Consider the following 14,951-nt stretch of genomic DNA (forward strand, 5'->3'; position numbering starts at 1 on the left):
AAATTTTATTAAACCAAACTCCTCCTCATACCTGAACCATCTAATTTTGTTCCAAACGACATTTTCTCCAACTGTATTAATTTTTCGCTTCACCAGTTGATTAGAAAGAAGTCTTGAATAATTGTAAATCTCATCCTGAGACATCTCTTTAGCAATAAAAGATTTCTAATCCCTTACTGTTCTAACAAACTGATACCAATCATGGGGAATATTAATTTCTATGTTGGAAGTTTTCTTGGCTTTTTCAATACGTGAATAGTCAGTGTCACATTCAAGTCATGTATGGCCTGGAAGGCAATTCACGAATGAAGCACTATGACCGGTTGCGCAACGTAAGCGCAAGCCTACTTCAACGAAGTATATTAAAAGTCAACCGGTAGTGTCGACTACAGTATGCAATTGAAGTACACAAGCTTTGGCGGTAGAGGCGCTAGCAACTCTCCGTTTGACATTTATTAAACGTCAGAAATTCGTACGTAGTATAGAAGAGGCTGTTATTCTATTTTTTTCTATCTTTTACATAACTATTACCGCTGAAAGTATTATTTTGTGTTTAAATTCTCATTTAAATATTTATTGTGATTTTGTAATATAGAAACACACATGTTTGTTTGCAAAATACAACGGAAATTCTGTGTTGTAATATTGTTATATTGGAGACGATTAATTGGCTACGTACTTCAACAATGAATGGTTTAATCATGCAACGTTAACGGTAAGTACTGATTAAATATGAAGTCATTACCAAAATGGATAAAAATGTTCTTTAATTTCCATGAAATTCAGAAGAGTTCCGTCATGACATGTTTACTTTCTATCTTACTCTAACGCATGGACATGAGGTATAAGCATGCTGAATGCTTTCTCACTCGCACTTATATATCTTGTATCCATTTCGTTCGAAGCTCTATACACACAATATCTCCTGTAAAACTAAAAATTTTACGTACTTCAGTTAAAGCGGTTCGGTGACGTGTTTTGCAGTGCTTCATTCGTGAATTGCCTTCCTGGGAGCAAATATTTATGATCCATGACCTAGATAGTTGGTGATGTACTTACAAAGTAAGATAGAGCTGCAGTTATTATGTTATTTTTATTTTGTCCCGGACAAGAATCAGAAGATGCAATAACACTTTCAACAGTTGGACTTAGGGTATTCAGAAGACTTATCACACAAAACGCTATTTCGTTGGCTCCCCTTGCAGCTATTCCCTCGTGCCACATATAACATGAGGTTTGGTTCGATGTGCAATTTTTTACGGTCAAATTATATGTGAACAATTGCCTTTTGTACACTATATTTGAGTTAAGAGAAGGCATTGGCAAACACTGCTGCAGGTCGAATGCTAAAAAAGCAATTTTACCTTCAGATTGGAGAGCTTTGGTCTTATCGTTTTTTTTAATTCATAGCCTTCATCTGCCACTTGCAAACTTGTCTGTTTCCAATTTTTGTTTTATTTGTAAATCTGTAGCACATTTTAATTGAATATTGTATGTATCACAAGTTTTAATGTGTTTTTACTAGCTACTTTAAATTTATTTCCGGTGTTTTTAAAAATTGAAGCATACATACTATATGACACAGGAATCATATTTTTTTCCGTTTGCATATCACAATACATTTCAAACATTTTTGATATGTTTAGCTGCCCAGACAGGTATTCTTTGGATGTGCGACGACGTGAATAATGACTTTCATGTTTAGGAAAGCTTTTTATGTGTGCAGTAACTTCTTCCCTTTCGTTCGTTTTCTTGTTTATGGGTTTGTGTTTTCCACGATTATCATTACCAATAAATCCTGTATCTTTACTTTGTTTGCAGTGATACCAAAGACATGTTGAAACATTTTTTTGCATACTTTATATTCCAGTCCCTCTGTATTGCTAATTTTATAAATTCAGTAAAGACAGCTGCCAAAAATGCAGAATACCATAGATAAGTCTGCGCATGCGTAATTTTATAATATGCCAAAAGCGTATATGTCAGACATATATGCTGTTGCCTTGTTAGAGCTTGAAATTTTATGACATGTATTGTTTTTCCAAGTCGTTTTACGAGAAATCTATAGGTTTTAAGATATATGCTTTTGCCATAACATAAAGTAGGCATTTTTTGACATATTGGCATTCAAATCTCAAAATCGCCAAAACACAACTTATATGCTTCTGCCATATTGGTACGGATATATATTATATAGATGAGAAACTTTAATAATAAAAAAATAATAATAGGTAATGTTGAATTATTAAACACTTCTAGACACGTACGACAAGGCTGCCATTTAGTTCAGCACTGGTAAATCTCCCCGTTCTACGATGCATCGAATATGTATGCACGTCATATATGCTTCGCGACAAAAGGACGAAACACGACGTTTTACGACCATGTACGTCATACACAGGTGCACTGATACGATAGAAAATAATTAGCTAGCCAATGGCCACTTGGAAATATTTTTTAATAAATTCAACATTAGATATATATACTTTATTTTTTTTATATTTTTGATTGACTGTTCTCTCTTTTATGATATAAAAAATAACTTTATAAAAATCAACGCATGGGTCAGTGTCTGACCCGCGGGTCATAGGTTCGCCATCCCTGCCCCATACTAAGAGAAGAATGTATCTTCGCATTCGTTAAATTTTGTAGACTTGCTAGGCTATGTAGAAGAAAGAATGGGCAATGCCCAAGGGGCATCTCGGCTACCAGACTAGATGATCGGTGGTCTACTAAGTAAGCCCAGACTCAGGTGGATGGACGATGTCAATGAGGATGCTAGAACGATCAATGTAAGACACTGGCCCAGGATAGGGAGAGATGGAGCATAATTGTGCGATTTGAAATTATGAAAGATAACGTTTAAATAAAACAAATGTATACTTTTCATAAAATGTATTTTCTTTATACTGGGTGACAATATAGTTAAAACATTTAAAAGTATTGTGGCAATAGCGATATACTGTTTCAAACAAAAGCGTAAAAATAAAACAACTTTATAAACAAGAAATACAAGTTAGATGCAAAATAAAAACACACATCTGTATAAAAAATAAGAATACATACATAGTACGACCTTGTCAAGAAATATTATTTAAAATATAATTACAACATCTATTAAATATTTAAAAACATCAGTCAAAAGGACTTTATTTAATTTTAATAATTACAACCATTCAGAACTAATTATCGAATGGCTTCCACAAATACTGACGAGTGGCAATGTTGTTTTATGTTTAATATAATGACAGTTGTAATACATATTAAAATTAAACAATTGGTGGACAAAAATAATTGAGTAAACAATGTTACATTATCAATTAAATGTTGTAATGTTGTCATCAATCAAACTAAACTTCAATCATCCCTTTTTTCCAACACTATATTATTAATGATACTTTGAAATAATGTGATTTTATCTATCTTACACCTATCATACAGAAAATTTTATTTGATGAATAGTTTCATAGACCTAAAAAATTGTATTTGTCTCATTATTAGTGTTTTCAATTAGCTACAGGGTGTCACTTCAGAAGCTGGCAAAGGCAACTCCGTCTTCCTTAGCTTTTTTTGGATCTTGTTAAATTGCATTTTAGTGGGCATGCCTTACATGAAATCAAGTGTTCCATGCTTTGTTATCAGAGATCCCATGTACCATCATATCGTCAGTCTATTTTGTAAACCACGTAAGACAAGAAATACGGATTTTCGTCGACTGGATTTTTAGTTGATTCAATGTGATATTATACAAGAATCTTTCATATTATAAAATACCATATTCAATAAAAAAAACTATTTTATTTTTATGAAAATGGGATTTATGAGTTTTACAAGATAATACATTGTCTTGAGTGCACCTTATTTTGTTTCGCAGTCTGTTGAGTGTTTTCCCTGTCCGACATTCGAGACTCATTCGGACACTCTGACGACCTTGCCAATTCTTCAAGACCGTCATAGGCTAGATTTACTTCAAATACAAACAGAATTGATAAGTAGTAATTTCATACTCATTCAGGCCGATCCAAAACAATTGACAAAAAAAAGTTACTTGCCAAAAAAGGTGTAATGCAAAAAAAATATCCTTTACATAAATTATGCTATAATAAATATTGTTAACTAAAAAGGTAATTCAAAATTAAATGCAACTTAAAACTTTAAAATAAAAAGCATGACGTCTTATCAATAACTATTACGAATACATATTCATCAAAATTCATACAGGGGTTACAATAGGTAATATTTTTATAGAAATCATGTTGATCGAGAGTTGAAAGTATATACGTAGGTAAATGATGAAAGTATTTGATATTATATATATATACATTTTGGTATAAAGGTTCACAGAAATAATCATAATGTGAAAAATAGATTACTTAAACACTAGGCTAGATAAATCGATATTTTAGTGTATAATATTAAGTATCAAAATTATTTTTAGAGTTTTACGCCCGCAATAAATTAATTACAGGTGTTTTGATCACATACATTGTAACATGAGTAAAAAAAAAATACACACTGTATGAAGTAGTACACATTTAAAAATTTTAAATCTCATATGTCGATTACGTTAGAATATTTGACAACCATTGTGTAATGCAGTGTTGCCCCGTGTAGTGAAATTATAATTATAAAAAAATCAAAATTGTTTGAAAGTATGAAGTGATTTGATTTATGTGGGCTCTGCGAGGCTTCCGTCTTAGCCCTTGTTCTCAACGGCAACGGTGGCAAGGGATTTGCTCTGTTTGTTGAACGTCGTTTTGAATTGTTCTGCGACAGCCAATTCAGTCTGAAATAATACAAGAGAGACATGCAGATTATTAAAATGTGAGTAATTTGGTATCAAAATTAGACAAATGCCACTTCCCGCTAAATTCATGTTTTGACTGAATATGGTTAGTGTAAGTGATGCTATTTTCAAAATATCCATCAAAAGTATCAAAAACAATCATTATCATATAGATTTTTGAGTTTAAATTTCGTATATTTATACAGTGAGTTCTCGACTTATGATGGGGTTACATTCCGCCAACTAGGTCGTAAGTCGAATTTGATTACAACAGGTAAGCGTTTGTTGAATGAGATCTATGTATTGGTGTCTTGAGTTCATATTTTCAAATCTTTGAATTCATTAATTTGAATAAAAGCGGCACTGCAGCCATGTCGTTTAGAACAATTTTTTTGGGTGGTTCTTCAACATAATCTAGTTCTTTTAGGGCTGTTACATTTTAAAAGCTATATTTTATACCATTTCCGAGCCTAAACTGAGCATATGGTCTTTCACAGAGTGAATGTTATATTAACTGATAATTTTAATGAAAAATGGTTATCAGCCATTCATCAAGCACATTGCATCCTTGCTCTGGATCAAACACACATCGAAAAAACAGCATGTGATTTCTGCCAGATTCTTAGACGTGTGCTCTACCAACTAATATAGCACGTATTGAAGAATAATTATCCAAGTATTACTATTCCACAAAACAAAATGTTTTTGTGTACATCACTCACACATTCCCATGTTGAAAGAAAGTACATATGTACGTAATCGCATGTGTCCATTTGACTTACAACAGTGAGAAAATAAAATAAAAACGAAAATAAAATTCCAATTAGAACTTTGTTTGTCTGTGAGAGAAATAATAATACTAATCATCAGTTTGTATGCATTGTTACGCTTGAAAAATTTAAATTCATTCTATTCCTGATCAGCAGCAATTATACACATTATTATTATGAAAATATGTAATAGATGTTACTCACAAAGTCTCCATTGCCTTTGGGCACTAGCACATTCATTTCGGAAGACTTGGAGCTGACAATCTCCACGTCCAGCGAGTCTTCACTCAAATACATTTGGCAGCCGTCAGTCTTGTCAATTGAAATTGTGGGAACCTTTCCAAGCACCTGAAAAAATTAATATTATTATAATTAATTAGACGACATTTGCCTGGTGCGGTTACGAACAGGTGATTAAAAGAAATTTTGATGTTCTTACATTGGTACGGTGTGATTAATTTCAACAGCTGTAGATAATAAGTTCAGACGATAGTCAAACAAAATGAAAATAGCCAAAGTCATTATAAATCACATATGATAATTTAAGTATTCATTTCATAATGTAACATCCGAAAAGATCTGGGACGTACGGAAGACGAAGCATAACATTGTTATATATGGTTACACTAAACATCAGTTTATTCTCTAATGTAATTCTACGATAACATAACATTTGCTAGAACTCTGCCGTGTATTGAATAATGAAAAAATCAATACTCCCTAGTAAACGATAAAAGTCTATATTGAAATCCAGTATGTTACGTTCTGCCGCTATCTAATAACTGTTAAAAAAAATTAAATATGACTCACATGCCACTAAGATTCACTAAGATCTGTCCACGTATTAAAACTGTGAACTAACAAGCCTGTGCTACTAAGGTAAGAACTAACTAACCTGTGCAGTTAATCGCAAATGAGGAACACCCCCAAATTTATCATTAAAGCTTCCGTAGAGTACAGATCTATTAATTTACGTAATTTGATGCTTTTATAACAAAAATATGTCTAAAATGATCAAGAGTGATGCTAGAATTATTATTAGTACAATTTTAGTTTATTGCGAAGAAGAAAAGGTGTCGTATCTAAAAAGAGAGCTGATACATTATTTAAACACGCGTTGCTGCCATGAAAAGTAACTCACTAAGAAGTCTTATATATGCGACTACAGCGACTTCCTGTTATCGACGAGATCTTGTTGTTGGACAGTAGATTATAGATAAAACAACATAATTCATAATCCACCATAATTCGGAGGGTGGATGACTTATGTTATACTTCCAGAACTAATTATCTCAAATTTACAAATATGTCGCCAAGTCCAATTATTATGAAGCTAAAACTTAGTTGATACACTTATTTGAAAGTATTAAAATATAGTATGACAAACCAACCTGCATCTGTACAGACTGGCAGTTGACGAATTCAACACTAGACACGAGGGACTCGAAGACTACGGCACACTTGGTGCACGAGTCCAGCACTACGCTGTTGATCTTCCCCTTGACGTTGAGGGCACTGTCGCGGCACCGGAACATGTACACCACATTGTTCATCTCCGCATTCTCCACTATCAGATTGGGATTGCCTTTTTGGTACTCCTGCAATAGTTCATTCAAATCAATATTGGTACCTAACAGTTATTAGATATTTAAAATAGGTAATAAATAAATATTTTTCAGTAGTAGTATATAAAATGTGGGCAGTATACAATTGCCAGGGGCAGGGACAGGGTGGTAAAAAAATAAAATAATACCAGATAATCTTAATTCAATGTGCTAATGAACGTTCACAATGATATGTATTCTTCAGTGGTTTTCTTCAGACGATAATAAATAAAGTGCTCTTCCTTTATCGCTACAGTGATCATTCATCACAAGTCTGTATTTTAGCGCTCTCCCTTAAAATATGTCTTTCTTTCGTTGAAATTTTTTACAACAGAAAGGTAATACCTATACATAAAACACTGCACATGGATTGACAGAGAAAAAAATCTCTTGTCTGTTACTGACAGGGCCACTTTCGATTGACATCTAAGAAAAGATAAATTAAAGTCTCAAATTCAATTCGAATTTGGAGAGAAAATTTTTTGATTGACTACTTAGAAATAATATATATCTTTAGGGTGGCGTGAAAGAATCTTTACACACCAAGGGTGTCATGTAACAAAATAAATTCAGAACCACTGCAGTAAGAAATAAATGTGAAAAATCAACATAATGAAAAGTGCATAAAATTTTCCGCGAAGAAAACAACTCACAATGAGCCATTTCTTGCCGTCTCTGTTGAACACGGGAGGCTTGTCAGCCTGTCCGGCTCCGGGAGTGGGCAAACTCTTGGCGAAGGGCTTGGCAGCACCGACAGGAGTTTTGAAGGGAGCTGGCCCTTCACGCAGGGTAGTGTTCTTATGAGTCTGCATATCTGACGTCACTTTCTTGAGGCCTGGAATATTACAAGATAGTTTCTTGACAATTCCTTCATAATAAATAAAATAGTTCAATTTGTTATTCCCACTAGAGTGTTTTTTGTCAGGGACAAATAAATCAGAACAAATCGACAATATATAATTTAGTTTTATTACAATAAATACTTGACTTAATGAAAAATTTTAATATTTTAAATGGCCAATTTTATTTATACAAATAAGAGATTCATGGGCATAAAAAAAAGAATAGATGAGTAAAAAAAAACTGAGCTTCCAGGAACAGAAAAATAAATGAATGATAAGTGATTCGGTATTATGCAAAATGAAACATAATATATATATATATATATATATATATAGCTAAACTAATTATATGAGTTTTGTAAACAGTGCTTAGTGTCAAGAAAAATATAAGAATATTCAGTATTTGCTTTATGTATCCATTAAAAATTGTAAAGCATATAAAGACAGTTGAGAGGCCGAAGATTCAATGCATAATTAAAACATACATACTTTGAACACAGATATATCTAAATACCCACTAGAAAAAATCTTAATAAAAATACTATCCCCAACATGATATGAACCCGTATCCACTGGATTCGCACCAATGTGCTTTACCAGCTGAGCCACGTATGCTCTATCTAATTACGACGAAATTAGTAGTTTTTACATTTTCAAGTGCTTAACAAGTTGTGTTAATTTTTGACAATCAGCTTTTGTGCTTTAAAACAAGGTATCAATTAGCTTAAACAATAATTAAGATTGTCAGTAATAACTAGTATCAGGATTTCCTAATTTTTAGTTATGATGTACTTGCACTTGCTAATATTTTTTTTTCATTTAACTCACTTTATTTTTCAAATTGTGTATGTCTAATAAAGAATGTTGCATTCTTAAATCTTGTGAATTATTCATTGAATGAAAAAACAGTTAATTATATAATATACAGTATAAGTACGGATAAGTTTTCATCAATGATCATTATAACCTACATATTAATGCGTGAAACGGGATTTAAATATGTACCACATTCAAAAACAGTTATGCAAATTTTACAATCACCTGTTTCACTTTGAAGTATTTTTAGTGAACTTAGTCACCGGTGCATTTATATTTGATTAATCATAAGCACCTGGGCAGGAAAAAATAGACTTTTCACCATTAGAGTTAATAAATATATTTAATTTAGCAATATTGGAATACTAATATGCTTGAAATAGGTAACGTAATGGACATTATAAGACTTAAAAAGTAGATATGATCTTGTCTGTTTTTATCACAAGAAATATATTTAAATAAATTATTTGTAGATTAAATCTGATTTCACGGTATGAAAAGCAGTTCATATGGGAATACTATCACTCCAAGATGAAAATCAAGATGGCAACTCACTCTTGGTGATGTCCGCTCCTTGGTTAATTTGAGCAAAGAGTGCGTTCCTATCGTCGCCGCTCATGTCTCCGAAATCAGCCACCGGAGGAGGGCAGGGGGGTGGGGGTGGCATGCCGCAGGGTGGGGGAGGGGGGCACGCACCAGAACCTAAGCCAAAGTACCAAAAGCCAAAATTAGATGTGTGATTTACCATCGAGACTGCAAAATTCGATATGTAACATGAATTTAAATGATTAGTATAAAGGAAAAAGATTTTTTTATCCAAGACAGCTAGGGTAGAAGTTATCTATTAAACTTCTAATTTAAGGCGCAAAGCCAATATGAACTGACAGGGCAGATAAAGCCATCAAGTCGTTCAGTTTACGCTGCTTGAAGAGGCGTGCTGCACCACCCAGGCAAATCGCCTATCCGTTTTGTTATTAGTCCTATCGATCCACCTTTTCTACAACTCGCCACACCACTCCCTGTCGACTTTCTCACTAGGAGTGGAAGCAGTATAATACAGTACATAATCATTTTACAGAAAACATAGCTGCAGAGATTCCAATAAATTATTGTCAATATAAAAAAAAAAAACAGTATGATTTCATAATCTCAATAAAAATATATATGTGTAGATAGGACATAATTTATAAAATGGTTTATCACCAAATAAAAACCACTTGGTGAACACCAAGTGAAAACCCATTTTATAAACTATCATAAATTACCGGCAACTAAATAATGCTGAATGTTTTGAAAAGATAATATTAATATTAAAACTCCTGTAGTAGTAAATAGTATAAGTCCAAAAGAAAATATTTTACTCAACTCTGAAATACAATTTTATTATACAACAGATTTATATTTCAAATCACCCCTTGCCTTATTGGGGTAAATTATGTCAATTGTGTGATTGATGCACGTCAATAATTGTAATAATCATAACAAACCTGCTTATTTGGAACTAAGAAATGCGATGTAAACTTATCCAAGTAAGAAAATAACCTAACTACCAAAATTAACTGTATTTGGTTCATATAACTAAAATATTCTAACAAAGATACAAAATGAATGAAGCTTTTTCACCTATTGGTATTGTAAAACTGTGCAAGTGCTAAGAAAAGAATTAAAGGAGATCAAGCATGTCATTTGGATTACAGAAATAATAACCTGTGTTTGCTGTAAAAATATATTCATATTTACCTTTACCAGACCAAACTAAGCCAGTGGTGTGGTACTGTTTAACGAACGCCTGCAACTCTTGGAGGGTCTGCACCCACGACTTGCACCAGTCGACATGCTTCTTGTCCTTCTCTTTCCAGTCCTTGAGGACGCGGTTCGTGTAGAACTGACCGGCGTCGTTCATTTCCTTTACATACGGGGAAGGAGCTGGGCTCTGAAAATAATAAATGTGATCAATTTAATTATGTTATACAATATTTTCATGGCTTTTACTACCAACATGGTTTGGATACAATACAGTATTCAAAAAAGGTATGACTGTCCCAAATATAAGCACTGTTTAAAACATTGCTGATAAATTTGTACAGTTAAGTTTTAGATACACATCATTTGAATTAGGTATTGGAAGTTGGCCAGAAAACCAAATTAATATGGGGTGAAATACTGCACAAATCAGAGGAAGTAGCAGTCTACGTGAACATTAAAGTACGGTTCAGACATGGAAATATTAACCAGTGGTTGTGGAACCGTTGCACGCCCTTCATCATGGCTGCAAGATGTCGTCGCAGTTCTTTTGATCATGTAAATTGATGGGTGTGCGACACCTCCGCACATCTTAACCATCACTCAAATAAACACCTTTTCAAAAAAGAAACATTCAATACTCTCTTATGGTTATATTCATACACGGATTCATTAAATTGCTATTTTGTATTTGCAGTGAAGTTGGACTTCACTTAGGCGTATATATGACATCCTTACTGAAAATGCTTGCCATGTAATGGCTTTAAGATATAATAGTCACAAATCATAGCTAAATGGTGTCATTGTGCACTGGAGATCAGTGGACTGATGAGTTTGAGTACTGGCTAAAAAGGCCAATCTACCTTTACATAAAAAAGATACCATCACATTTAGGAGTCCAAATCCTTTGTCTAGAAAGAATATAAAAAAAGGTGAAATACACTGACCCCCAAGTACCTACATGAATATTTTACCGCCAAGAAACGTGTAGAAATCTATGTTCAAAAACAGTTAGATATACGTAATTGAATAAAATCTATACCTAGTAAAACAAATCGTGCTATCTACAGCAGAACCCCTAATTGTGATTTTTATGCATGGCTCAGAAAATCCAACGAATTGTACACTTTAGTATAAAAGAATGAAGAAAATGCATCTCTTAGGGCCAAATTTGAAGATACCCATTGAGACGCTTTAAAATTTATCCAGGACCCTAAATTCCAAAATGGCAGAGAAAAATTCAATTTTCTATAATTACCATCGGATTTAATTGATTTTCAGTTTGGACATATTGTATTTTATGCTGCTGAATACCAATTTCATATTAAGCTTGACATTTTCCAATTGGATGCTCATAAAATACCAAGACGGTGGTCAAAATATCAATTTTCTATAATTACTGTCTGATTTGATTAATTTTCAATTTAGACATGTATTTTATGTAATACTAATTCAAAGTGAAACATGACATTTTGCAATTGGAACCCCATAGACAGCCGACTGACTGCTGATAAATTTGATTCAATCTATAAACAAAACTTACCACAGCGACCCATCCTAGAGCGGGGATACTCTCCGAGATGGCGGAGAGATGGTTGAAGAGGGGCGAGACCCTGTTCTTCTCCCTGAACTCCTGGATGGCCTGGATCTGTTGGCTGGTGGGCATCAACATGGCCTGCATCTGCGCCTGCCCGGGCTGCGCAGACTGCGTGGCCATCGTCAGGTACTGCAATTGGGCACTGAAAACCAAACACCAATCTACTATTAATATACTAATCGGTGATCACTACCCTACAATTCGAAACCTGCATATCAAATGACACATTATAAATTATGGAACTTTTTTGGAGGAGCTAATTTCTAATAATAAATAAACAGCTACGAATAACATCCGATAGTAAATACTATATAGCTATGTTAATCAGTGACGAAGACTGCTGTAACAAATAAAAAAATAACAGTAGTTGGGTAATTAATTTTTTTTTAGCCATATTCGATCCTAAGCAGATCAAATGGGCTTCTACAGAACGGAGGATGCATTAACAAATTTTTGTTTTTACGAGAAATGGTACCTATGAGGTCCATACTCAGGGTCTAAACAACATTGAAAAAAGGGACAACATGTAAATATTTTAAGGACAGGGATTCGAACCCGGGACCCATGACATTATAAGCCGACACATTACCCCTCGGCCATAGTCCACATCAGAAGAGAATATATATCTTTACTTATACCTTGTACGGCGAGCGAATAATTATTATGATAATGGATAAATTGGCCTAAAATAAAAAGGTTTGCCATCGCAATGTAATAAAATTTTGTGTAAACATTTCGATCGGATTGAAAATTATTATAAATATATCAACAAATAAGTTGATTGTCAAATTCAAAAATAAACTCGTAGGTAAGTAGGTAAATAAACTTATTGCATCAGTCAAATAAAATTGTGATTATATTTATATAATAATTCAATTCCGTGACAATGGGTATCGATTATTTCGTTTCAATAAAATCGGAATATTTCGCAATAAAAGAATTGCGGAGTGAACACATTTACAGAAAATGCTTTGAAATGAAAACTCTGATCGAAATTCTCGCTACGAAAATATGAAACGGCAATATTGCTAGCATTTTTTCTTGTAACACGAGAGTGACACGACGGTGATGAGAGGTCGCGCAAAACGAAATTTGATAATACAACAAAAAAAAAATCAATCAATGGAAATGAAACCTTCCCTGTATTTTTATTACACCATAGAACTCTACATTCTGTATTTGTATTTTTAAAATTATCATCAAGTGCAGGTTACGTTAAAAATACAATTTTGAAAGATCCCAACTCTCTCCAAATGTACAGGCCTGACAGAAATGAAAACTGTAGCAGAACCTTGGAGAAGACTGTTGCCCGACTGATACGCTCTTCAAAAGAAGACAAATGCGAGTCTATATTCTAATTCTATGTCTATACCAGTGGTTCTTAACCTGGTTCGATCGAACCCCAGGGGTTCGGTGTGTCAGTCTCGGGGGTTCGGGTTCCCTACAAGAGAGTCAGATCCAGCATGGGTGAGACAGCCGTTCACGTTTAGTGTTGAGACAACAGATGTCAATGATGAATACCTCGATGAAATCATTGAAATTCAGCAGAGCCAGGTTCAACAGCAACGCTTCAGAACAACAACGCTCTCAACGTTTTGGTGTCAACAAAATATGGTAACGTACCCTGTTATTGCTAAGAAAGCTCCGGAGATTTTCATACCATTTGTTACAACATATCCAGCTTTGCGAGCAATCCTTTTCGAGGATGCTGGACATAAAAACAAAGAAAAGGAACAGACTTTGTTGCGAAAATGACATGAAAGTAGCAGGCAGTAGTAGGTTCATTTTGTACACCAGTAAAATATATACCTATGTTTTGAATTTGAAAAAAAATATATTTTATTTTTCCAATTAAGAAGGGTTCGGTGAATGCGCATATGAAACTGATGGGGTCAGTACCTCCAACAAGGTTAAGAACCACTGGTCTATACCTATAGTTATAGTCAGGTAAATTATTGCACAAGCCCTTTTTCGTTTTAGAGCGTCTGTAATATAATAAGATTTTGCCCCTTGAATTGATTTTCATTCTTTCCTTCGAACCAAACCGTGTTATATACGATATAAAAAAAGTATTCTTCAAATCGAGCTAGATTAGAATAATATGATTGCCTTTTTAAAGAACGGAAAAAGGTTAAATTTACAAACATCATAAAATCGAAAATAAAGTTAATGATATGTGTATAGGTTTGTTATAAAATTTAGGGCGCTCTGGATAAAATTAATCAAATATTTCACTCTAAAAGCAACGATATGTAAAAAAAAATATTGGGGCATCTCAAACACGTCCCGTTCTGAATGATTGGGTAAATATTGAAAACTCAGACAGAGGGTAGAGTAGGGGAGAGAAGGTTTTGAGCAATTTGAGGGAACACTCTAACAAGTGTTTTGGCTAGAAAATTTCGAAATATTAAATTAATTATTAATACTGTTTACGTGAAAAATTCGCTCATAATCGTAGTTAACAGCGAGAATGGTGCTTGAAAAGCGTTTAATATATCATACTATGATATTGATAAGCATAGTCATTACTTACTGGGACATTTAAGGATAGTGTTACCTTATTCTGTACAGAGTATCCGTTATGTAATTTTCCATTTTTAATACAATGTCCTCTTAAGTTTTTAATTTATCTGAAGTTAATGTAACTTCGAAAGGGGAGAAATAATTTATAAAGAAATGATATTGCGTACAGATTCAATTAGCGCAAAAATCAATCACATCTTATTATGAAAGGAAAAATTAAGAAGACATTAAAAAGTTCTAATCGGCTAATTTGCTGTCTATAACATTAAA

At 33.5% G+C, this 14,951-nt stretch overlaps 1 protein-coding gene across 2 annotated transcripts in view; it reads right to left on the reverse strand.

Annotated features, from left to right (window-relative positions):
* Positions 1-2,512: 2,512 nt before the first annotated feature.
* capt (adenylyl cyclase-associated protein 1) overlaps positions 2,513-14,951 on the reverse strand; it is a 286,526-nt gene continuing 274,087 nt past the window's right edge. For both annotated transcript variants that reach the window (XM_085947686.1, XM_085947687.1), the window contains 7 exons: positions 12,105-12,300; positions 10,559-10,751; positions 9,374-9,520; positions 7,814-7,995; positions 6,948-7,154; positions 5,761-5,904; positions 2,513-4,786 (listed from right to left, as the gene is read on the reverse strand). In XM_085947686.1, the coding sequence (XP_085803812.1) occupies positions 4,697-4,786; positions 5,761-5,904; positions 6,948-7,154; positions 7,814-7,995; positions 9,374-9,520; positions 10,559-10,751; positions 12,105-12,300 (1,159 nt within the window). In that variant the 3' untranslated portion in view covers positions 2,513-4,696. The remainder of the gene's footprint in view (positions 4,787-5,760; positions 5,905-6,947; positions 7,155-7,813; positions 7,996-9,373; positions 9,521-10,558; positions 10,752-12,104; positions 12,301-14,951) is intronic.

Source organism: Rhyacophila brunnea, unplaced genomic scaffold, assembly GCF_057557595.1.
Source record: "Rhyacophila brunnea isolate RB1 unplaced genomic scaffold, BYU_Rbru_1.0 scaffold_2, whole genome shotgun sequence".
Classification (NCBI taxonomy): Eukaryota; Metazoa; Arthropoda; class Insecta; order Trichoptera; family Rhyacophilidae; genus Rhyacophila; species Rhyacophila brunnea.